Source organism: Vicugna pacos, chromosome 3, assembly GCF_048564905.1.
Source record: "Vicugna pacos chromosome 3, VicPac4, whole genome shotgun sequence".
Classification (NCBI taxonomy): domain Eukaryota; kingdom Metazoa; phylum Chordata; class Mammalia; order Artiodactyla; family Camelidae; genus Vicugna; species Vicugna pacos.
The window spans coordinates 120,648,250-120,673,988 of NC_132989.1; the positions used below are offsets into that span (position 1 = coordinate 120,648,250).

A 25,739-nucleotide genomic window follows, 5' to 3' on the forward strand; every position below is an offset into this window, starting at 1 on the left:
GGAAGGTCTGAACGCCAGTTTTAAAGAATCGTTCTGTCCAGATGTGGAACGGAATTGGGTTTTGGCTCGCACCCCGTCACAAAGCTCCTTAGACTATTTGCTTGTGATAGAAGTCCGCGATGTAGCTTATGTCTCCCCGGCTCCCAGCTTCTGCTCTGGGAGACACGTGGGTGGACAGGGACTGTCTCTCTCTGGGCTTGTCTTCTCCGTGGGACTCAAGGGGCCCAGGATTTAGGGGTAGTCTGTACAAAATAAATGCTGGGAAAACCGGTAAGCAGAAAGGTAGGTGCTTCTGGGCTGATTTGTCCAGTCTGCCTAGAGCTCAGATCGGCAGCTGATGGTGGGCCCGTCTGGGGCTCACGCAGGTGGGGAAGCGCTGCAGACTCTCCACAAAAGACTCAGTCGTCTCTGTTTGAAGCTGACACTTGATTTTCCTTGCTCCTTGGCATTGCCAATATTCATGTTTTTGTCGAATGCCAAAGGAGCAAAACCACCAAGTCCTCCGGCTTCAGGAAATGCCTGTGGAAGTGTGTGGGTATGGGCGTGCACCTGCGTCTCCTGCTTGTGCTGCCCTGCTTTGCTCCCAGTCCAGCACACAGCACACCCAGCATGCACACGGACCAGCACGCACATGCCATGGCACACACACCTCTCCTCTTACCTGGAACTTTGGGTCGTCTCCCCAGGCCTCTCCGGCCAGGCCCACCCAGCCCCTGCCCTGCGCACAGCCTGTCTGCAGGGCTCCCAGTTCCTACTGTTTCATCTCTAGCGGACCAGATTCGCCCCAACCTTGTCACTGAATCTTTCCTTGAAAGAACTCCTGTTCAGTGTTCCCAAAACTTAGGAACTGGGGGGAGAACAGTGAGCTGGCTGCACCATTAGCAGAGACAGAACTTGAGGAGCTCAGAGAGCCTGTGGAGCAGCTGGACAGGCTTCTGGGCACCTGTGAGAGCCCAGACCCCCGCGCCGTGCTGGGTGCACAGGGGCCCCTATACACAAATCTAAGGGAGACAAAATTTTCAGGCTCCTGTCTGGCTCTGGGTCCCTGAGACATCCCAGTGGTGCCTCTCTCCCCATTCCAAGGACTCCCATTTCCCTCTGGATTTTACTTATGAACTGGAATCCAGGATGGGGCTCCCTGAGGCCACTGCTAGACCACCTCCCTGGACCCCATCCCAGAGGGCTCTCAGGAGTCCTGGGCAACAAAGTCCAGGGCCCTCTCCCCACCGTGAGCAGCAGCTGCCTCTCCAGGCTTCTGTCCCTGTCTGGGAGGTGACAGACCACCCTGCACCCCGACTTAGTCAGACGTTAGACATGGACATGCTGTGAAGGGAAGGTCACTACCATTCCTGCCAAGTCAGGACACGAGCCTGCATGACTGATCCTGGCCAGCTGGGCTGGTAAGGTTTGCAGCAAGACCCGGAGGGGGCACGTGGTCCGATGGGGACAGGAGAGGGCTCTCTGCTCTGTTCCTTCTGAGCTCAGGCCCTCCCCACACCTCCAGGTCCAGGCAGAGGGAGCGCTGCTGCAGTTCCCCTGCACCTGAAGAGGCTCAGGCCCCAGGACAGGACTGACTGACTCACCTGCAGTGCTGCCAGGGCCTGCAAGAGGGCAGGGGTGGCCAGCCTCTTGCGTGCGTCCACCAGGATGACCAGGCCCCGCTCCCGTACCTCTTTCCTGGAGAAAGAAAGGCAGGAGGTATTAAATCTCTTCCAGAACGAGTTTCTCCATCGCTGGAGGGGACGCATCCCCTCCCAGATCCTGGCTCCAGAAGTTCAGGACTTGACTTTTCATACATCAGCCTTCTGCTCCTGAGGAATCAGCTTCTTATCAGCTGGAGGCAGGGCAGAGAGGACTCACTGCAGCGGACGCATCTCCAGGCCAGGGAAGCGCCACGTCTGCGGGGTTACCATCTCCCTTGCCCACTGCACTGCCCCCAGGGGCAGCTCTGGGTGGACGAGGCAGGCCTTTGTCAGAAGACCAGGGCTCCAGAGCTTCCTTCACTAGCCTGTCTGTTGGGGTGTCACTGACCCAGAGCTGATGCAGGACTGCAGAGCAGCCCCTGAAACTAAACATCTCGCCACCTGCTTTTGAAATCCCCGTTTAAAAGCTTTGTCTCTTGTGAGTGTGCGGAAGCTCCTGTTCTAAATTCGGGAGGAAAGAATAACAGGCTGGCAGTTGATACATTCACTCTTCAAAGGTTTCGGTGTTCCCCGGGATCTGTCTCCAGCCCTGACTCCAGCATCAGTTAGCATTCTACTTCAGGTGTACGTTTGGATGCTAGTCTTTAACGGGACATGCAGCACTCACTGAGCCGGGGGCGTGACGTCCACTCACACAAAAGCGGCAGAATCACACCGACTTTTAGTGCCGAGTCCCTGTTTGCCCCGAGTCAGGCTGTGTTCATTGTGGGGTATGAGTGCTCAAGAACATTTTGAAGGCTGTTTCCTGGGGAAGACCAGTTCCTGAGGACAGAAGTGGAGCTGCAGATCAAGGATGGACGCACCAGCACTGACTGCTCTGGGAGGCCCAGGCGGGAGGAGGTGGTGGGCGCGGAGTCCCTGCCCCGAGGCCTTCTCCTTGCAGTCCTGGTCAGTTCTGCCAGGAGCTGGGCACCACACTTCACTTCCTTGGGGTCCCAGTGCTACTCGGGGCAGGGATGGCCAGATCTCGCTCTGTTGTGGGCCCCCATCCCTGGGGTTTTCCTTCACCCACAAAGTCGACTGCACCCCAGAGTCTGCGTCCAGCAAGTGGCCTCTGGCAGGACCACAGCTTCTCCTCCGCAATCGTCCGCTTGGTGACTGTGTTGGGAGATCACCCTGCCCTTCCTGGGTCAGATAGCTGCCAGACCCTGGTCCTGAGCGCCCCAGACAGACCCTTTATTCACTCCTGCAGCCACGCTGGCACTGGATTAGAAGGGAGGAAACTGCCCGTGAACTCCCAGACCAGATCCGCTTCTGTTCTGCTGCCCACCCCCCTGCCCCCATGGTGGACAGAGTGGCCTCTTAGCCCCTCTGCTTCCTGCCTTGGTCCACCTGCAGGCTGGCCCCTGGGGTCCCTGGTCATCTGGGCACACCACTCCTGGGCGTCCAGTCTGCATTTCTGCAGAAGCCACAGAACTGCCCTGCTACCACTGGCCCCTCAGCTGCCACACACCATGGTTCTGGCCCAGGAAGGCCTGCTGCCTCTACAGTGTCCTTCATCCTCACTCACCGCCTGCGTCAGGGCCGTGTCCTGACTCAGAAAGTGGCCGACTGCCCAGGAGCTTTGTGTCTGCAAACACTTGCCCACCTCCAGGACGCAGAGCGTGTTTGGAGGTCCAGCCAGGCTGTGGCTGCGGCTCCTCCCAAGCTCCGTGGGCTTGTCTCACGCTGGGGGCTGTGATCACTTGGGTCCACACACGTGTCTCCTTCGGAGCTTCTGTGTTCCAAGTAAGTGTCGGCAGAGGGATGGACAGGTCAATTCCTGCACCCACAGGAGGCTGGATGAGTGGCAGCCAAGACCCTTTCCAAGGCGCCACATATCCGAGACTGGCATGGCGGTCTGTCCCCAAGGCACGCTCTCAGAACACATCTGCGGGAGCCGGGAGTGGGACTCTGCAGGATGCACCTCCCCAAGACGCTGACATCCCAGGTACCTCATGGCTTCTCAAGGTGCTGCTCATCGTCAGGATGTAACAAAGTGACAGCGCTTGTGGGGAAACAGTCAGCCAAACCCTGAGGCTCCAGAACGAGTTTCCCGAAGTCTTTAGAGACGTTTTCCTCCCAGCGCTTCATGAGCTGGTGAGGGGAGGTGGGTCTCCACTGGCTGCAGCGAAGTGGAAAAGCGGGGGGCTGGCCCCCTAGCTGGAGCCCTGGCCCCGCAGGCCCCATGGCAGTCCCACTCCTTTATCTTGGGCATTTCACTGCCAGGCAGAGAGCACTGCACACAGCTCAGAAGCTAAGCATTTGGAAGGGTGTGGCCCCAACAGGCCTTGTCAGTCGGAGATGTTCTCTGTCACGGCCGAAGGAGAGCTCCTGGTAAACAGAAAATGTCGTTATCCCACGCTTTGGAGGTGTTTCCTGGAGGCTTATAGAGCAGGAACTAATGCAAGGATGAAACTATTTTTTTTCAGAGATGCTTTATGATATTTTGCAACCTGTACTGAAGGATGTTTCAAATCCTAGGCTCACCTGAAGGCAGTAAAACCAAGCGCTGCAGATGACGGGGAGCCTGGCTCCGTGAAGGAGTCTAGGAGGATACCTTGACTCCTTTTCTGCCTGCATGCTCCCACACCGATTGTACCTGTGCTACTTCAGAAGGCATTTCAACATAAAGTCGATAAACCATGAAGAGGTGCGGTTACACGGAACATTCCTGCGTCACGTGGGGGTGCACCAGGTCCATGTTCCTAGACGTGCTCCATCACCCAACATGCTCTCACATGAGGTCACATCACCTGATGGTGCGTCACGTGGCTTTGGTCTTGGGACTGCGTGGAGATTTTTTCCAACCCCTGAAGCACACCTGTGAGACAGACAGCTGCCACCATCCCATGTCATTCGGAGCCAGGGTTCAAACCTGGACAGTTGACCTAGAACTGAGTTGCTCAGGACTGAGCCCTGGGGACTGCCTCCACCCAGCACCACGGGGGCTCCTGGTCTGACAGCTGTGAGGTCTAAGCGTGTCTGCACCTGACGGGATTGAGGGGCCCTGAATAATGCACTTTAAACATCCTTGACCTCAGTTCTCCTGTCTACCCCCATCTTCACCTTTGGTCCATGGAGAGCCCCGAAGGAGGCTGCACGTCTGCTTCCTCACGCAGGGTCAGGAGGAGTTCCCCTGGAATTCCACACCAGGGAGATGTGTCTCTTGAGATTTCTTGGCACGTAGCACTGCTGACTGCTCGGAGGCCCAGTGATAAACACCAGTCTCAGTTAGCATGATTCGGTCCTTCCTGCTTCCTGGTACCAAGTACCTCCTCCATTTTATTCTAAATATTCTCTTTGTATCGGCTCATGTCCTAATCAAGGCCACTTCAAATCTATTTTAGAATGAGGTGGTGTATAAACATGTGAATAAAGGATGCTTGGAGCAATGCAGACTTCAAGGCCAGAGTGTGGCAGAGCCTGACTGGGAGGAGAGGGGTTCAGTGGTGTGTGGGGACAGCCGAGGGCCCAGAATGAGGGGGAGATGGGAGATGGAGCTGGCGGCAGTGGCACCAGACTGCAGAGCCCAGGAGCCCCCGAGGTTACACCTCTTGTGGGTTCACCCCCAAAGGGTCTGAAAGGTGGCGGCTGGCACGGTCCCACCTGGGGATGCTGTGGAGGTACTTGAGCAGGCGGGTCAGCTCAACATTGGATGTGTGTTCACTGGACCAGAGTGGGCCTCTCGTGCAGACCTGCACCACCGCCCTCCCCTGCCGGTCTCGGGTTCCTGTGGAAAGAGAGGGGTTGGTGAGGGTCACTTGACAGGATTTGACCACAGGTTGACCCCCGAGCTGGACCCCGGTCCTGTGTGCTCCTCTGCCTTCCCCGCTCCCAGAAGCTGCCCATGGATACAGCTTTGTGATAATGATGTGGTGTTGAGGCCACGTGGATGATGACCTGAAGGAGCCCAGTTGAGGCCTCTGCATAAACTTTAAGATTCTGGTGGGAAGGGCAGAAATCCTGCAATCGTCCAACACAAATTACCTGCTTATTAATCCTCACACCTACCAACGTGGCGCGTCTGCCGATTTCTCGGGTCTCTTTCTGCCTCTGTGAGAATGTGACCAATTTCAGATTCTACCTGGGAAGCTCTCAGGAGGTTACAAACTAACAAGGGGGTGTCGTGAAAGGGGCACCCCAAAGGGAACACGTGTGGCTTCAGGCTTGAGGAATACAGAGCCAGGGTTTGCAAACGTTTGCTGAGTTACTGGCTTAGTGTGAGATTTGAGGGAGAGGAGAGCCCAGTGCTCACCTGGGGGGTGAGGGCCAACGGCATGCTCTGAATATTTTTCATGTTGAAATTCTGATGGAATCTGGATGGGGGACATTGGGAGGTGCTTTGGTCTGAGGGTGGAGCCCTCATGAATGGGATCAGTGCCCTTATGAAAGGGATCCCACAGAGCTCCCTTGCCCACCTGCCACGTGAGGACAAGTGAAAAGGCGCTGGCTATGAACCAGGAAGGGCTCTCAGTCACTAGAACCCACCGTGCTGCACCTTGACCATAGACGTCCAGCCCCAGGACTGTGAGGAACAAAGTTCTGTTGTTAATCTCTGTGTATTCTGCTGGCTAGACAGCCATGCTCACCTGGGAGGGTGACCACCCCAGACTGCAGCAGCTCCTGGCTGATTTCCAGCGCTGGCCTGGGCACCGGGCTGGGCAGCTCTCCTGTGCGGGGCGTCCGCCCTTCTCTCTCCCGGCACAGCAGTCCTCCAGGCAGCTCTGAATACCTGCTGAGGCTGCTTCCCCGGAGGGGGCTGGCCTCTGCGTCGACAGGGGCTGCACGAGGGAGAGACCGGGTGGAAAATGAAGCACTTCTCTGATTAGAAGGAGGCTCAGTGAGCCACAAACACAAGAAGAAACCGAGAGTTCTATGAATTTGTCCTCTTTACGGTGGGAGAGGTCAGCATGCCTGACTAGGGGTCAGGCTTTCCCTGAGAAGTCATGAATAAATAACACAGAGAGGAGACAATGAGGGAGGTCGCTTCTCAGATCCTCACCACCTGAAAACATCTTAAGGGGAAATATTTTAATACTGAATAATGTCACCTTAGAGTGAAACCTCAGGATGACATAACCCCTCACCCATCCCCTCAGAGAGGGGGTCTCGCCCTCACCCATCTCCTCAAGGGTGGGGCCCCACCCAGGCGGGGGCAGGGGATCCCCTCTGAGGCTCTTTCCTTGTGAATGAGCACATGGGGTGTGGCCCACACCACGGACTGTGGGCTCCAGGGACAGGTGTGCGGTCCCAGGCAGCAGGGATGGAAGCAGGTCTCCTGCATCTGTGATCAGTGGTCCCGGCCCTTCTGACCAGACCTCTGGCACCACCACCTACATCCTCGTGGGTAGAAGCAGCTTCTGCACGTGCACAGCGTCTTCCTTTGTCCTGCACAGCCAGCTTGTGTTTAGCCAGGAAGAGGCCTCTCCCAGGCTGTGAACCCCTCCCCAGGACCCAACAGCCTCAGTGTCCACTCACGAGCAATTTCTGAATAGTGTGTAGGCAAAGCCCATGGGGCCAAGAGATGTGATTTCTTAAGATCACGACATCTCTGAGGACAAGACCTCGAGTTTCTTAGACGTCTGCTCCACGCAGGGGAGTTGCCGGCCAAGGCCCCACATCCACCTCCCGGTTGTGCAATGCCTGCGACGCTGGGCTATGCCGGGGGGAGCCCTGCACAGCTAGCATGTCTCCCTCGAGAGAAACTCGCTGGATTTAGTTTATATTGACGCAGGAGTTGAAGACGGACTGTCTCCCAGCCACGAAGAAGTTGCAGACATGAGTTTTCACTGCATCATCCTGTGGGTGTGGTTGTGTGTGTTTTCCGTCCAAAACAAACAGGAAAGAAAATGGACATAAAGGAACTTTCAGGACCTAGAAACAATGGTCAGTGAGTTATTGCTTCATTTTAATTATTTTTATTGTTTGAAGTTTTTTTTAGAAGCTGATGTATAGCTGATTTACAACATTGTGTTACTTTCCAGGTGTACAGCAAAGTGACTCAGTTATACTGTGTATATTCTCTTTCACATTATTTTCCATTATAGATTATTACAAGGTATTGAATGTAGTTCCCTGTGCTGTACAGCAGGGCCTTGTTGTTCATCTGTTTTTATAGATGTAGTTGATAGTGTGCATCTGTTAATCCCAAACTCCCAGTTTGTCCCCTGCCACTTTCTTCTTTGGTAACCATAAGTCCGTTTTCTATGTCTGTGAGTCTCTGTTTTGTAAATAAATTCACTTGTATCATTTTTTAGATTCCACATATAAGTGATATCGTATGATATTCGTCTTTCTCTGTCCGACTTACTTCACTTAGTATGATAATCCCTAGTCCACCCACGTTGTCACAAATGGCATTATTTCAGTTTTAGTGGCTGAGTAGTGTATACCACATCTTCTTTATCCAGTCATCTGTCAGTGGACAATTACGTTGCTTCTAAGTCTTGGCTATTGTAAGTAGTGCCGGTATGAACACTGGGGTCCATGTGTCTTTTCGCATTAGATTTTTGTGTCTTCCGAATACATGCTGAGGACTGGGATTGCTGGATCACATGGTGAGTCTATTTTTAGGTTTGAAGAAATATCCATATTGTTTTCCATAATGGCTGTACCAATTTACATTCCCACCAGCAGTGTAGGAGGGTTCCTTTTTCTCCACATCCTCTCCAGCATTTATCATTCGTAGACATTTTAATTGTGGCCGTTCTGACAGGTGTGAGTTGATAACTTATTGTAGTTTTGATTTGCATTTCTCTAATACTTAGCAATGTTGAACATCTTTTCATGTGCCTGTTGGCCATCTGTATATCTTCGTTGGAGAAATGTCTATTTAGGTCTTCTGCCCACTGTTTGATTGGTTTGTTTGTTTTTTTTTTTTGATATTGAACTACATAAGCTGTATATTTTAGAAATTAGCCTTTTGTCAGTCATGTCATTTGCAAATATTTTCTCTCATTCTGTAAGTTGTCTTTTCGTTTTGTTTATGGTTTCCCTTGCTGCACAAAACTTTTAAATTTAATTAGGTCCCCTTTGTTTATTTTTCCTTTTGTTCCCATTACTCTAGGAGACAGATCCCCAAAAATATTGCTGTGATTTATGTCAAAGAGTGTTCTGTCTATGTTTTCCTCTAGGAATTTTATGGTTTCTGGTCTTACATTTAGGTCTTTAATCCATTTTGAACTTTTTTTTGTATGTGCTGTTAAAGAACATTCCAATTTCATTCTTTTACATGTAGCTGTCCAGTTTTTATTTTAATTTTAATTGAATTGCAGTGAGGCAATAGAATATATTTTAAAAGTGTTAACCCTAAGTAAATAATTTTGCTATAAAAATTTTTGTAGTAAGTCCAGTGTGTGTTCTGCACTTTCGGAATTCTGTCAGGATTTCAAGCGGAGCAGGCAACCTAATTTTGGAAGTGAGAGGCCCTCCACAGCTGCAAGAAACGCTCTGGGTCTCCAGAGCCCAGGGGCAGTTTCCGCAGAGCCCAGGTAGGGCCAGGTGGGCAGCCAGGTGTGGGTCTCACAGGTGAGGGAGCCACAGAGAGAAGAGCTGATGCATCAGGTTCCTGAGACTCAACGGAACTTTCACACCTTCACTGCTTCCAAAGGCATTGTTTTTTTCTCCACAGAATATTTCTTTATTCAAAAAAGGGAAATATTTTATAGCACAGGAAAGTATATTCAATATCTTGTAGTAACCTATAATGAAAAATAATATGAAAACGAATATATGTATGTATATGTATGCCTGAAACATTATAGTGTACACCAGAAATTGACACATTGTAAACTGACTATACTTCAATTTTAAAAAATATTTAAAAAAAACAAAAAAGAGAAATATTTGACTTAAGAAATACGTTGTCATTCTCTCTTTCTCTTTCTTTGTACCCTGCAAACACGCCGTTATATCATCTCCTTCTCCCTCCAGAGCTGTAAGGAAAGGTAGCAATTCCAGAATTTAGAGGCACAGCTCAGTGACGTTACACACCTTCAAGCAGCACAAACTCACTGGCCTGGTCCCATTTAAAAATGAACATTACACTTGATTTGTATATTTGGGAGGAGTACTAATGCAATGTGGTGGGCTGAATGGTGACCCCCAAAGGCAGTGTCCACACCAGAATGTGTAAATGTGGCCTTGTTTGGGAAAGGGGCTTTGCAGAAGTGAATTAATGAAGTTTAGGGTGTTCCTAAATCCAATGATAGGTGTCCATACAAGGGAACCGAGAGGGAGGTTTGAGACAGAGAGACACAGAGAAGGGCAATGAGTGTGGCCAGGGGATGCCTGGGGCCCCAGCAGCTGGGAAGAGGACCCTCCCCTGGAGCCTCTGGAGGGAGCGAGGTGCTGGGGAATCTGGTCTCGGACTTCTGGCTCCAGAACTGTAAGGAATAACTTCTGTTGTCCTGAGCCACCAGTCTGCGGTACTTTGTTGTGGAGGCTCCAGGAAATGCATACATGTAAATGCTTTCAGCAGTTAGTATGCAGACAGTTTTGGAAGGGGACACAGTTCTACTCCCCATTCGCCAGGTCCAGAAACTCAACAGTTGGTATGGGGACGGGCTTTGACTCAATCAAGTGACCAAATGTGACAGGGTGGGAGCAGGAGGAGGGAGGAAGAGAGGCTGTGCAGGGTGTATGGGGGGAGTGGGGACGAGTGGAGTTGTCGGGGAGAGGAGGGACAGGGTGGGAGAGAGGAGGAGAGGGGAGGGCAGGGGGAGGATGGGCGGACATTTACCTTCCTCTCTGGTGCAACCGGTGCAGCTGGGACTCCCCGCTGTGCCTGGACGGCTGGACCCTGTGAGTCTGGTCCCCACAGCTTGTCCTCCCAGGAGGCCCCCAGGCCTGGCACTGGCTGAGTGGTGCGAGGCCCGCTGGGTGTCTCCTCGGGAGCTTCTGAGGGACTTGTCCCAGGACTGAGACCTCCTGGGAAGGGTTCTCCCTGTGGCTCCAGAAACACTCTCTTGACTCGGGATCCCCTGGGGGTCTCCTCGGTGGCCAGTTGTTTCTTTCTGGATCAGGCTGGTCACTGCCCTGGCTCCCCTGGCTCTGTGGCCTTGGATCTGGAAACCACAGGCCTCGTCCCCAGTGGACTCCTCAGAACTGGATCCTAGGGGCATGGGGTTCTGCAGCGCCTCCATGTAGGACTTCCTGAACCAGCGTCTGGCCTCCACACTGGCCGGCGCCCTAGGTGGCTGCCTCCTGGAGCTTGGGCTGCCCCCCTCTGCATGGAAGGTGAGGTCCTGGGGGCCATCATTCTTGTCCTTGGGGTCCAGCCTCCCTCCTGGTCCTGCAAGGCTTTCAGGGGGCTCCCAGGGGCCCTGCTCTGAGGGGCTGACACCCGAGATGCCTCTGTCAGAATTCCTGGACAGGTTCCTGGGGCTTTCACACTCAGCTCTTCGGGAGGAAGGAAGGTGGAGGTGCTGGTCTCTGCCAGGATGCCCACCATGGTGGGGCACAGTCGCAGTGTGTTTGGAAGGGGTGTCCCCCTGAGGAGGGGAGCTTATCACGGCTGGTTCTGGGGCTGAGGTCTCCGAGGTGCTGCTGGGTGGCAGCTGCTGAGGCCTGGGATGGCTGGGGAAGCTAGACAGGCCAGTTCCCGTGGTGGGTACAAAGACGGGGTCTGTGATGTTGCTCCAAGGGGTGCGGTAGACCTCAGAGCCCGAGGTCAGCAAACAGTTTTGCAAGGGGACACAGTTCCGCTCCCCATTCACCAAGTCCAGAAACTCTCCCGTGAAGACGCAGCCATACAGGGCCTCAGGTACAGCAACTTCCTCCAGGCCTCGTCCAAGCCGGGAGAGGCATTTCAAGACCAGTCTGGCTGACTGCCTCCCCACCGCTGTGATCTGTAGATAGAAGTCCCCGGGCCTGAGCTTGACTCCACGGAGGGATGCCAGCTGCACCACCACCTTCTCGTGGACGCACAGTGGCCAGCCTTCATGCAGGAAGAGGAAGCCTGTGTGCCTGGCCTGGGACAAGAGAGAGGGAGATTAGCAGCCAACACAGAACCTGTCCAGCAGGGGGCTGAGCAACTGAGCCTCCCAGCACCTCAAAACCCCAAAGGAATCATCAGGACTGAAAGCAGGGCAGCTAGAAACTAATTCTGACAGCTCTTCCTGGGAGCCTGGGGGTCTGGACAGCTGGGGAAGGGGAGCCAAGTGAAGGAGCCACCCTTGGCACAGTCTCGCTCCAGGGGCGAGGGGTGAGCCCCTCCCAGGAGTCGTCCCCCCTGGGCAGGGCTGAGATGTCTCACCTGTCCCTGCAGCCCTTGGTGGAAGCTCCTGACACCTACAGGCAGCCCCCAAGCTGAGTATTGCGTCTGGAATCACAGTGTGGGGGCCACGGTGAGAGGGCACTGATCGGGCAGGACACCCCACACCATGCAAGCTCCCACCCAAAACAGCGGTCCTTTCTGCTTATTTGAAGGGGTCAGTGAAGTTTGTAACCAAGCTGTCGACTATGGGTGAGTCCTCAAGCGCTTCTTTGAGAAGAACTTGCTCTAGAAAAGGTTTCGATTTAAGGAATGGATGAACCAGTGTCTTCTTGGGGCATGGGGGTGTCAGGCTGGTAGAGAGCAGGGGTAGGCGGGACTCCGCTGACATGTCAGAGCTGGAGCTACAGGCTCTGAAACGGGACTGCATGCTACCATTTGGGTTTAGTTCCGGTATTTTTGTGTTGTGCGCAAATTTCCCTATTGCAGCACTGACTTACTGCACAAACACTATTACAATAATAGAGAAAATGAAAAAAAGAGAATCTCATCCTAATATATCTAAAGAGATTTTAAACTTTTCTGTGCCCTTATGCACAATTTATTACTATTATTAGTTATTCTAAAAGCAATAATAATGTAGACAGGTTCGGTGTTCTTGTTGGCAGCCACCCTCAGCAAGCGTTTCTCTGTTATTCAGTTACCATCCTGACGACTATGTAGCGGTGCCTCTACTGTTAGAAACTGACAGTGCTTCTGTGCATTTCCACCGTAAATAAAAAATGCAGGGAGCATTCTCGTGACAGTTTTTTCTTCCTTTAAATTATCATTTTCTGGGGTTAAGATTACAGGATCAAAGGCGATGAGGGTCTTTTATGATTCGTGACCAATTTGTCATCAAGAGACACGCTCAGTATCTGTCACAGTAACAGATGTACCAGCTGATTAGCAGCACAGGTTTACATCAAGACACCATTTCCTAAATTAACACGTATACTGTGGAATATTGGGGATGAATAAAGACTGTACTTTTTAAGATCTAGCCATGAATCTTTCCAGCAGCCTACTACAACACATCTACAACTTAGCCATCATTAGTTTCAACTTGCCTCAAAAATATCCCCCAATAAACTAAGTGCATTGGACAGTTATTAAGTAGAGTCTGTGTGAAGGAACTGGAGCTGCTCCAACCCCTGACACCACTGCTCAGGCAGGGACTCAGTTCCCTCCTTCAGCCACTAGACGGGAGCTGGCTGGGAGAACCGGAGGGGTCTGCAGACAGCGGGCCCCCACCCACTGGAGGCTGAAGAGCCTTGTTTCTGGACCTGCGCCTATTTCACCGTTATTTGAACCCAGAAGAGGGTGGAGCCAGTGCCTAGTGGACTCAACAAAATAGAGGAAATGGGGCGGTTTCCCCAGTCGTGTGTTTAAACGCTACAAAAAAAAAATGGCTGAGATGACAATTTATTTTTATTTTTTAATAATCTCCCGCTTTCTTTCTGAAAGGAAACGACAAACGCCCATTTGAATGACATCTGCTTAATTCCTGGATGAATTTGAAACGCACAGAAGCACACTCTCCTTTGCCCCTTCACCAGCATATTTCCTTGGATCTAAAATTCATACTGTTCAGATTAAATGCTCTCCAAGTACCAGATAAAGCACTGCCTGTCTCTAAGCTACTCAAAAATGTAAGGGGTTCCCCGCTGGAGGATCTCACATAGGCTGTATTACACGAGGGAGGGGCTCACGGGCTCCACCCCCGGAGGGAGGGGCTCACAGGTTCCACCCCCCGAGGGAGGGGCTCACGGGCTCCACCCCCGAGGGAGGGGCTCACATGTTCCACCCCAAGGGAGGTACTTACACAGGCTTCCTGCTGCAGGTGTTGTAGAGCCCTCTTGGCTGGGAGGAGGAAGTCCGTGAGGCAGTGCAGCCCGTCCCCACCGTAGAGCTTCTCGGCCACACTAAACAGCTGCCAGAGCACCGTGGCTGCCGTGGCCTCAAAAGGTGGGTAGAGAGCAGAGAGTGTGTTCTGAATACAGGTGTCAAGGGATTCCAGGTCCTGAAAGGGAAGAGAGGTTCCGGAAGTTAGGAACAGGTGCAGTGGACACTCTCCCAGGCTGGCACTTAAGTGTCCACTCTGAAGGCGCCTGTCTCACGTCCGGGATGGTGAATCATCTTTGTGAAATGAAGCAGGTATTGGCGAACCCCCAGCACAGAGCAGGGCTCCTGCTGTTGGTCCTCACGTCATCACAGAGCAGAAGCACACCGTGACAGGTACACCTGACACCTGTCCCTAAGTGGGGAACCCTATCTAACACCTATGAGAGACGACTGTCCCTTATTACACAAGGCACAAGTGAGTTTAGGTTTGACTTAAGTTCCATCCCATCAAATTCTGAAATATGCACCTTAAATGTTGTGTTTTAGGGTCTTCTGGGAGCCTGTACACTTTCTTGGGGATCTCCCCTTCCCTGGTCCCTCTCCCCGGCACTCCTAGTCTGCGCAGGGAATCGGGGCCCTGGGGGAGGTCAGAGCTGGTCCATGTCCCATTTTATAGTCAGAAAACTTCATCCCAGAAAACATTTTACTTATATTGATGATTTTTAAAAAGTTAAACAGAAACCATTACGGCAGCCTTCCTCAAAACCACAGGATTGTGCTCAAGCAGTCATTTGGAAAACAGTATCATTGGTGTCTGAATCCCTCTTTAAATTTTTGGTGCAACATGCTTCTATGTAGAGACAGAATGCTTTTTAGTTTAAAAAATGTTAATTCTACTTTTAGATGTAACATTTCCTGAGGAAATACCACCAGGCTCATTCGTTTGGAGAAGACATGCAAGGCCACAAATAACAGAAGCCAAAGAGGTTAAAATTGCAAAATCAACTTTCAAAGGAACAATGGTTACTGTCTCAGACTCTTCTGAATGGCTAATCTCAAGAAAATTGAAAATAAAATAGGAATCCTCTGGGTTTGCAGTGGATGAGGACTAGGAGAGAAGCCGTCTGTCCTGCCAGTGGGCCAGGCCACACAGCACCTGGGGAGCCATGCGTTGCTGGATCCGTCCAGTTGCTGGGACCGGCTCCACTCCCTCCTGTCCCTCGCACAGGCCTCCTGTCCCTCGCACAGGCCTCCTGTCTGCTCCCTCTCCACACGGCTGCCTCCCCGCTAGGCAGGGCCACTCCTCTGGCCATGGGAATACTCTAAACACTATTGCATCCCCAAAGTGCCCATGTGCTCTGACTTCCAAGGGCCCATATCACACCTGATTTAGGGCCAAGCATCAGTGCAGGGACTGAACGGAGCCGGTTCCGAGCAGGGGCAGGACCCACCCTCCTTGGAAGCAAATGCTTACTTGAGACAGAAACTGGCAGGACAAAGTGGGATGTGATCCTGGGGACAGTCTTGAAGGACCTCCCTTGAACTGAAACGCAAATGTTGGGCCCTCCTGGGGAGAGATATCTTCCTGCCACTCAGATGCCCAAACCCAGGCCCATTCCTCTCCCAGACCCACGGGGCAGGTCTGCTTCTAGGTTAGCTGTGGTCAGCAGCCTTCCAGCCTCTGTCTCACCGGCTCACCTTCTGAAAACTGCCCAGTGTGAGGAGGAGGGACCGCCACTCACCGAGATCCCACAGCCCTGGTCACCTATGGGGCAATGGCGGCCTCCATGGCCTTTTTCTGCCCTTTGGTTCCCGCCGTGCCTGGGTCAGGCCCCACACTCAGCCCCACGCCCTGTGTGGCCATCCCTACTCAGAGCCTGGCTGGGCAAGAGCTGCCAAGGGGAGCTGCCTGCCGACTGTGAGGCTACTTCTGGGCACGTAAGTCGAGGAATCCCTGGGAAAGCCAACGGAGCGACTTCTCCAGCCTCCCCTGCGTGCACAGCCCCTCCTGCTGACACTGCTGTCTGGGCACTTCTTGTCCAGGGAGAGCTGGCAACATGAGGCTGCGCTCAGGACACTGACAGAGCCCCCAGTCACTCTGATGGTGCCCTTCCTGCCCTGGGAGGGGGTTCTGGTGGATAAGCCAGGTACCTGACCAGAGCAGACGTCTAGGGTCTGCGCTCCAGAACAGATACAAACCACTCGAAGCATGAAGGGCGGCCCCAGGCTGGAGCCATGGGTACAGGAAACCGTTTCCACCTGCACACGACTCAGACAACTTAGTGTGCTTAGGACATACAAATTGTATGAGGAAGTAGCAGACACACAGGAGCCCGCGGGCAGAGAGGCAAAAACTACCACATCACAGCAAAACCAAGTTACCTGGAATATTTCGATTCCACTTAAGAAAATAGGAAAGTATACAGTATGTTTCAGAAAGATTTCCATAAGAATGCTTAGAAAGAGAATGTTGTTTGAGTATCTTCAAGGGTAAGTTTCCATCACGTGGAATATTTCCTGTTTGGCATCAGCACCCTGATGTTTGCTTGGCCGAGTGTGTGTGTGCATGTGTGCGTGTACGTAAGTACTGACCCAGGAGAAGTATGTGTGGGCGAATCTTAAAATTGTTCGGGTGCAGAGGATGAGGAGGGCGTGGACACAGGGTGGGAGTATGTCCGTCGAGCACTTCTGTTTCCACCTGCTTCCGCTCTCCGTTAGCTGTAACTCACTCATTCACCAAAACCTAGCAAACTGTCAAAACATCCCAGTGACCTGGTAGACAGGAAAGGGCTGACTTCTCCGGAGGTAACTCAGGGTTCCAATTTGAAGCAAACGCACCCACACGAACACGAGTTGGCTTCAGGACTCAGGATTGCATCTGTTTACTGGACCATAAACCTCACCGTGGCTTAGGCTGTGGCCAGTGTGACATAGTTAGTGGGACAGCTCACCCAGCGCTGGTGTAAAAGCATGTGACTTCCATTCCGCTGCACTGGAAATTCCCTGTCATTTGGCCAACAGCAGAGCTGCCTTTGCATTTTAACAACAGGAAATTTATGCCTGGGAAAACATTTGAAAGCTTCGCTCTTCAACGAGGGATGTATTTTCCCCATGAACTTTAGTAAAATTTTACTGACACGAGAGCGATTTCGTTTCTCGTCACAGCGGTGCCCCCGACTCAGCAGGCTCCTCCCAGCGCAGGGCCTGGGGGAGACGATGAGGTCTCAGTGCACAGGCCCTCCCCATGACCCTCTACACCCTGCAAGTGCTGGCGATGAGACGACAGGGGCTGGGAGCCTCGTGGGGGGCCTGTCGTAGAGATGCAGGAAGGACACCCGCTGGAAAAAACTGCTTCTCCTCTGGAGGCAAGAACCAGCTAAATGTCACAGGAAAGGGATGTTTTCTCTCTGCAGGTGTGTGAGGACCTAAACGATGCCAGCTGAATGGGGCACCCATTTAGGGCCTGGCTGACTGGAAAGATGTGGCCGAGCCCAGCCTACCAGACTGCCCCTCAGTGCTCTCATTTTAATTCAAGTGCAGCGTCTCATAGAGGGAGTGAAAGGTGCGGGCCCAGGACAAAGCCATTGGTCGCCAGCAGCCACAGGCAGGGAGACCCACACATCGGGAGAGGGTCTGCAGGAACTCACTGAGGGCCACCCCCAGGGAAGGCACCAAGACGACAGACTGCTGGACAGTCAGGGTGCGATGTCCCCATGGGGACAGAAAGTGCAAGAATGTCAGAGGCAGCAGCACAGCCACCTCGGGATGCCTGCCCTGTGACCACCCCAGGTGACCAAGGAGCCCAGATGCCCAGTCTTGTGGGGGGCCCTTGATACCTGGGTCACTGCACCCAGGGACAGTAGGGGTGTCTAGGACACAGGATGGGGTCTCAGATGGGGTGAGGGGAGAACCAGGCAGCTGTGTGGCACAGCCTGTCCACAACCATCAGCTAGGCGGGGGCTTCTCTGGACCCAGCCAGTCACCTCGTCCTGAGAATCCACAGGCAGCGGACGTTGGGGTGCAAAGAGCAAGCAGAACATGGCAAGGCCTGAGTGGTGGGTGGGGTGGGGGCTGTGGTCACCAAGGCCCCTCCTGCAGCCCCATGATCAGCCCCACGATACCCCTGGTGGCGACAGCCTAGGATGGGACCATCTGAGGAGGGTCCGTCAGCTAGGCACTTCCATCCCACAAGGTCAAGGTAACTGTTTAATTCACCACTGTGGCCTTTGCCTCTGGCCAGATTTTATACACAAAAATCAGGATGTGGGGGCAGCAGGCACCCGCCATGGGGCACTGGAGCCCTTCCTGCAGTTCCCCTGAGCAGGGGCCCCAGGCATGGAGGGGCGTCCACACTGGGCCTCGCTCTGGCCCACTTTCCATCAATAGCCACTTTCTCAGCCCTGTGGGGGTGAAACCCACACTCCCCAGGAGACTTGCTCTGGGCAGCCGACCTGGTTCCAACCACTCAGGTGCTCTTAAGAGAGGCCTCTTCCTGAAAGCACCCAGCGATGGTCGTGGGGTCCTGCCCAAGGGGACTGATGGCCGGCTCTGTTTCCTGTGTGTGGAGACCAGGAAGCCACCTCTGAGTCAAAGAAAACGTGTCTGGAAAGCTTAGTCTCCCAGCTGGGCTGGTGTGCTAGCCTGTCTACAACCGATCTGTCTGTACCCGGCCCTGCTCTCCACTGGTAGGCTGCTTCGTTAGGGATTCCCTGCCCCACCCCAGCAGGGGAGGCTGAAGATGCTTCTAAGGGGTGGAGCTTCCTTTGGCCCAAAGTTGCACGGGGAGGGAGAGGTCAGAGTTCAGGATCACCAAGAGCGTCCTAATCACACACCCTAATCTCTCTGACAGGGTTTAGAGACCTTGGGCCTTGGTGAGAGCTTTGTCCACAAACGTCGAGCTCCCTGACACACAGCTTCCTGGCCCTGTTCTACCAAAACTGGCACAAGAAGCCTCCGGGAGACTCTGGGTGCCAGCAGCTGGGCATGGGGCTCCAGGGAGCCCTATGTCACTGAGACCCCTTCTCTCCCAACTCCACAGCCCATTCAACACTTGCCTTTTAAACCTCTCGGTTGTAACTGAGCCCAGGGTGGTGACTGCAGAAAGAGCACAGCTTTCCGCCTTTCCTCTGACACCTGTCCTCTCTGAAGCCCAGAAAACCTGGCCCACCTGGAATCTGGTCTCATGCTGCAGCCCCACCTGGAATACTCAGTTGCGGGGCATCCAGGTGAGCCATGAGAGACACCCCTGTGATCTGGCCAGAGCCCCCTCCCACACCAGGCATGTCCGGCTTGAAGCCTCAGGATGCCCACGCCTGGCCCAGTTCCCTACCCCCATCCACACCAACATTCCCAGAAACCCCTGCTCAAGGTGACCCTGCCTTTCACTGACTCACAATCTGAGGTGGAGAGGACCCTCAAAACTGACCCCAGGGAACAAGGCCAGACCCCAGGCAGGAAGGGCAGGCGGGAGCACAGAGCAAGCAGATAGCAGTGCCTGGGGTCCAGGCCGGCCTCACCATGGAAGCAGAATGCAGATGTGGGCAAGAAGCATTCCAGGGATTCCTTCTGCCTTCCTGCAGGGCCCCCCCAGTCCCCTACAATGGCCAGAGGCTGTCCAGGAACCCACAAGGAGGACAGGGTGGGGCCAGGGTCTGGGTGCCTGGGTGCCTGGGATGGGGGCAATCAGCTGAGAACAGCAAGTCCGGCAGAGCCCAGTGGGCTAAGCAGGTGTCGGTGTGGGCTAGGTCCTGGGAGGAAGTGCCCTGGGGGCACGAGGGGCTGTCCCACTGGGCACACCCCTCCTCCAGCAGCAAGAGAGGGCGGAGCTGGAGCTGGCTTACAGACTGATAATCAGCCCATTGTGTTTAACTCCTACAGCCTGAGAGCATGTCCCAGCGGGCAGGCCCCAGAAAGCCACACATTCCAGCCTGCCATCCACAGTGCACACTGAGCAAACCCCAGGGGAGGACAAGGGGACCGGACTGCACTCTGTACCTCGGTCTCCCCACATGCACACACACACACATACATGTACACACACAGAACAGTGCCCTGCACCTTCACCTCCCTGCACACATGCACATGCACACACACGTGTACACACATGAGCACGAGGCACAGGCATGTACACAAACACTCAGCACGCCCACACTTACCTCACTCCTGCCGTGCACCTCCCTGGACTCTACCTCTCACTTCTGCAGCCTTGTTTTTCATCGAGAGCTGCTCTCGGCCACTCTGCAGTGGGAGGAGCCATTGGACAGAACTCCAGAAACGCAGGGAGATGGCAGAGACAGTCATGAGAAAATACTGTCTAACTCGAAACTTTTAAAAGTGCAGTGTGTAATGAAATACTACATTATTAAATACTACATAGTTATTAAATTATGATATTAAACACTGCATACAATTTTTTCTATCAGACTAAAAACAAAAAAGTGTTAAAATAAATAGACATGCAAATGTTAAAAAACAACTTTGTATTTAAGCCTAAGGTGTTTTTAAAATCTCAAAAGCAAAATTTCAATCTAAGGACCAGGACCTTCATCTGAAAATACAAGTGCTGGACGGGGCCCCACCGGTGTTTTTCTCAGGAAAGGAAGCAGACTAGGCTATTCCCAGCTCTTCCATATTCAAACTAAGGGTCCGTAAATTTCATAGCAGCGAGTAGAGCCTCTGAAGGAGCCTGTTGTCTGAGCTCCTTGCTTTCCTTTCTGATACTAACAGCACGGGTCTTGTGTGGATGTTGATCAGGACTCATGCATCCACGACTTCCTTCCTGGACTAGACCTGCCACAGCTCTGTCAGTGAGCCATGGCAACACTGCTAAGGTTACCGGCCTGTGGAGGAAGCAGCAGGCCTAAAAGAGATGTGGTCTTTAATTAAACATATTGCAGGTGTCCAGACAGATGCAGAAGGCAGCTGTCTCCAGGGAAATTCTGGCTCCTCTGAGCAGATGCCCAGGAGTTGGTTTCTAAGGATTCAGTGAACTATGAATCAGGCAGGGGCTTCGTAACAAGGAGTAGAAATACTGCCAGACTCTGGAAGCAGCCTTGGCAGCCCCTGTCACCTGCCAGTCTTAGATGCCGGCAGGTCCCCACGTCCGAGATGCACACAGGAGCTGCTCTAGTGACGTCCCTGTGTGAAGGGCCCCAAGGGTGGGAGGCGTCCGTTCTACAGGGGACTGGAGGTTTAGGATGGCCTTGCTGCAGCTGCCTCTGAATGGAGGGCCCGGGGACAAGATCCACATTGGTGTGGCCTGCCTGTCCTGGGCTGAGGAGGCAGGAGCTGGACCACCCAGTCCAGCCTCCAGTTTTGGGCCTTTCCTGGGCTGAGGTCTTCTCTCTCTGGCCAGTGCTCCCGGCACTGATCCCAGGCTGTTGTGGCTCACTGCACACCCTCCACAGACACTTCTCAGCCTCCCTAACCCAGGAGAGCTCTCTTGTAAGCTCAGACTCTCACTTAGCGCTTAGCTGTCCTCTGGGCCCATGTCTCCAAAACCAGGGTCTGCTCCCAGCCAGTGCACCACGTGGTCGCCTGGACCGTTCACGGAGTTGAGTTACACCTACAGCATCTTTAGAAGAGGGAGGCAGGGAAATGCCTGACCAAATCTTATGACCAAGACGCTCAGGCTCTAAAGGAGCTGAATTTACATGGAAGACCCTTCTGAGGAACACCTGTCCTGCAGGGTGCTGGACAGAGAGGACCTGCCTTCCACATGGGCACGGAGCCGGCAGAAACTGCACACCCTCTGTGGGGACAGTTATCCACGGATCCCTGCCTCCCTGGGAGGATGGCATGCCCCCACCCACTGGCATCAGGAGTGGCTCCTGGCAAGGAAACGTGGTGGCAGTGCACACACGGTTTGAGCAGAAGCTCTGCAAGCAGACCCATGCTCCGCCTCGAACCCCTCCCTCTGCCGCGAGCTGGGCAGCACCCCAGATCCCAGATGAAGCTGATGTGATGCCCTCTGGGAGGCAGGGCATTGGTGACTGCAGCATCTGGGACCCCTCCCACGAGGGTAGCCACACCCACACTGAGGTGCCCTCCTGATAAGTGTACCTGCAGGACCAGCTGTGTGCAGACACGTGGGTGCATCCTGAGCTGGAGCTTTCTGGTGGACTTAGCCTGGGGGGGTGGGATAGGAGCAGAACCCTGGGCTCCAGCCTCCCTGTTGGCTTGGTGGCTCTAGGTGTTTGTATTTCCAGGGGTGGGGGGACTGACAGTGTTCCAGAAACATCTCCACACTGAGTTTCTTCATCCACAGACTTTGTTTTTTCATGGTACCAACACTTTTCAGTTTTCAGGGCCAAATTAGGATGATGCCAAAACAAAGGAGCTATTTCAGGGTTCAAGCTTCAGGGCTGTACTTTCTGTAACAGGCCTTGCAGGTGAATCCAGAAAATAATGATTCCAAATAAACCCTGAAAATGTCTTCTCTGAATTTACACATGACTTACTGAGGCTGCATCACGCTATCCCTGACTGATAATTCTAAAGCTGGCGTGTAATCACTGGAAATCCACCAGCGCTGGACACTCTGCCAGCGGGGAGCTGGTACGCCGCTTCTCTGGGGCCAAGAGGATAGAGGCTGCACTTCCTTTACTCTCCTCCCGCATCAGATGCCCCAGTCCACCCCCGAGTCCACCCTGAGCAAGGAAGGCTTACATCCCATCTACTTCGCCTTAAAACTGATCCTCGCTCCTCAGGCCCACCCAGACTCCAGACCAGCGCGAGGTTTAGGGACTCGCTGAGACTAGCTGGCTGGCAGTGTGGTGGGCAGAGGCTGCTCTGTGGGAAGGACTCGGGACCCTCCCCCACACCTGCCATCGAGCCCCGCAGGTCCCTGGCATGTGTCCGGGGGACCGAGGTGTGAGGAAGAGGCCAGGCCCGGCACTCGCGTAGTCTCACCTCTGCTCCCTCAGCTGTTACACGGAGTGGCTGCAAGGACGGAGGGCTGGACCTCAGGAGGGGCCCTGGCCACGCAGGTGCCAAGCGGGCATCTGAGAGGGCCCACCAGAGGCTCTCTTCTAGGGACAAGCAGCGGACCTGCACCCTCCCTGCCAACACGCCCTGCAGCCCTCAGCTCCAAAGCCACAGGCCTTTTATCAACACGATTCCCTTTTCTGTTCAAGCAGGATCTCATTTTTCCATTTTAATCATGTTTTAAGGGGCCTGCTTTCCTATCCAGGCTTGGCATTAAACAAATCACAAACAGAAGCAACCTTAGGTTAGACAACAAAATCAAATAAACATAACTTCTCAAGCATTTCTAAAACCAGCCCTCCCCGGACAGAACATCAGAGTGCCTTCCCTCAGAGGTGGGGAAGCCGAGTGGGCAGGTGGGGGCCATTTCCTGCTGGCCACTCTCCCACAGGAGCTGCACACCTGGACTGCCTGCCTCTCTTCCTGCACACCTTCTTCTGCTGCAGGCTAGGCCTAGGAGGCTGCATCAGTTTTGCAGGCATGAAGGTGGCCCCTCTCTTACCCCTGAGTCCGCCCGACTTCACAGAATTGGCTTGTTTTATCTTCTGGTGAGTCGCCCTCCACCAGATGCGCTCAGACTCTTCCTCTGGGCGCTCTCTGCAGAGGCTGCCTCTCAGCCTCCACCCAGCAGACGGGGTACCAGGACGTCAGCAGGGGTGTGGGGGGCACCCTGGTGACCTCCAGCTCTCTACCTGATGCTCAGGGGCCGGCAAACCACGGAACCAGTGCTTGAGGAAAAAAACACTAGTCAATGACATGTGAAAATTATCTGAAATTCAAATTTTAGCGGCCATAAGTAAAGTTCATTGGAATGCAGCAACCCTCGTTCTGTGTATTGCCCATGGTCACTGCTGTGACACAGCCAGAGGTAAGGAGTTAGGACCCAGACCCAATGGTCCCTCAAAGCCTCAGCTGCTTTCTGTCCGGCCCTTCACTGCAAGCCTGCTGACCCCACCTCCGGGGAGGAACCCCTGCAAGGCTGCGAGGGGCATGAGAACAGAGGACAAGGCAGCCCCCACTCTGCCTCCTGAGCCGAGTCCCATGGGCCCCAGCTACCTCTGGGTGAAGACATGGAGGAGCAAGTGCTGTGTTAACACCACCATTCTCTGACCCAACACAAATTCCAAATGACTGACGGTGACATGGAATCCCTCCTTATTTCACTCTGTGCTTGGAGGCTGGGCAGTTAGTGGTCTGAGCCTGAGGCTGAGGGGATGGCCACCCACTGCCTCTGTCTCTGGGGGCTTGCTGATTTCTCCTCATGGTCAAGTGCATGGAAAACGTCTAAAAGCAGTTATCCTTTCTCGCACTTCATGGCCTCATCAAGGAGCTCAAAACCCAGGAGCTGTGGAGTCCTGGGAGGAGCCTCCCACGCAGCATTACCCTTCGGTAATGATGGACACACAGGAAGTCCTTGCTCATGTTCACTTGGTCTCTGCCCAGGACAGAAGCAGCTACAAACACAAGGTCCCGGATCCAGGCTTTCCCAGGGCTCAGGAGCCCACTGTGCCAGCAGTGACCAGGGAGTGACCCCACCTTACTGCTCACCTGCTGATCCTGCAGTGGTCGGTCAACACACATGGCCCCACCCTCAGTGTGAAGGGGAAACGGACCTACCAAAGAAGTAAAGGAAGCGAGGGGCAGGTGTGGAGGTGCAGAGGATGAAGAGGCTGGCCAGGGCGGGCTGGTCTCCGGGCTGAGCCAGGGCGGGCTGGGGGCACCACAAGTAAACGTCAACCAGTTCTGTATCAGCGGTGGCACAGCACAAAGCCCCCAGACCTCTGCTTATCTGCTTTCTTTGTTTGTCAATGGAAGATTACTCTGAATCTAACCCACCAATTAGTCCACAAGGGTAACAGTGTATTTCATCTTGAAAGGACTTCAAAGCTTTTTATTTTTTAATACAAAATGCAAACTGACAACGAAATACTGGTTTTTAAGGCAGTTTGGGTGAACTTAGTTCTTTAGTTCTTTCAGTTCTTTGAAGGTGCCCGATAAAAAGTGTGTAAAACTGATGTTAACCACCATCAGCACAGACTGGTGTCCTCATGCTGAAATATGCTTTCAGCTGGAAGTAAGAGTTTTGTTTATTCTAAACCATGCTAAACCAGAAAAGATCGTGTCAACCTAAAAAAAAAATCTCCTGTAGTCTTAATGACAACAAACTTAGCTTTCCTACCCTGGTTCCTCCATTCAGATGCAGTCCAGGCAGAGTGCGAGTGAGCAAGGAGGCTTGTGGGCGAGCTTGGGCTGCTCGGCCAAGGCGCATCTGTTGTCTCTGCATCCATACTTACAGTTCTTTCGGAGAAACATGGGTAACAGCCTTTCTTTCCCGCTTAATGCATCTAGAAGACCCTTTGGCAGGAGAGAAAAGTGCTCCTGAAATTTTTCAGCTCGGTCAGATGTGTGCTTCTCATGTGTGAAGATGAAAACTTATTTTCATCCCTCCAAGTTTTTGTCGTCCTTTGTCGTTCACCTCACTGTTAAACTGAGCCAAACCAGAACAACTTCAAAAGCAGATTAAGTTTCCTTTTGTCTGAGCCCAGCCGCTTGGCCGGTGTCTGCCTGGTATCCTGGCTTCAGCCAGCACACCTGGCCTCCCCACACCGTTCACATGTTTCCCACAGAGAAACAGCTAATTCCAAGTGACACTCTTGATGGACGATTGGAACTATTTCTCTAAACTGTAGATATGACAGCAGACTTCACCTAAATCACCAATTGCAAGTTTGTGTTTTTGGTTTTTTTTACACTTTCAGATTACATTCCTACACAGACAAGAGCATCAGATACAACGTGGTAAGTGGGAGTGTGACAGTTTATGTTTGCACTACTAGTTTTAAGTGTTAAATAACATCTTTCCAAACCATCCTGAGTGGGGACCCCCGACACAGCTGTGAGCAAAGTTGGGGTCAGTCTGATGTGGGCTCTTCAAACGGGAGTGCAGGAGTCCCAGGAAAGTGCTTCTCAGC

General features: G+C 53.2%; 1 protein-coding gene across 4 annotated transcripts in view; it reads right to left on the reverse strand.

Annotated features, from left to right (window-relative positions):
- The window catches only part of PLEKHG4B (pleckstrin homology and RhoGEF domain containing G4B), a 57,980-nt gene that overhangs the window by 23,551 nt on the left and 8,690 nt on the right, over positions 1–25,739 (reverse strand). For all 4 annotated transcript variants that reach the window (XM_072958924.1, XM_072958925.1, XM_072958926.1 and 1 more), the window contains exons 2-6: positions 13,763–13,960; positions 10,426–11,656; positions 6,275–6,466; positions 5,292–5,415; positions 1,584–1,677 (exon numbers count right to left, since the gene is read on the reverse strand). In XM_072958924.1, coding sequence (XP_072815025.1) covers positions 1,584–1,677; positions 5,292–5,415; positions 6,275–6,466; positions 10,426–11,656; positions 13,763–13,960 — 1,839 coding nt within the window. The remainder of the gene's footprint in view (positions 1–1,583; positions 1,678–5,291; positions 5,416–6,274; positions 6,467–10,425; positions 11,657–13,762; positions 13,961–25,739) is intronic.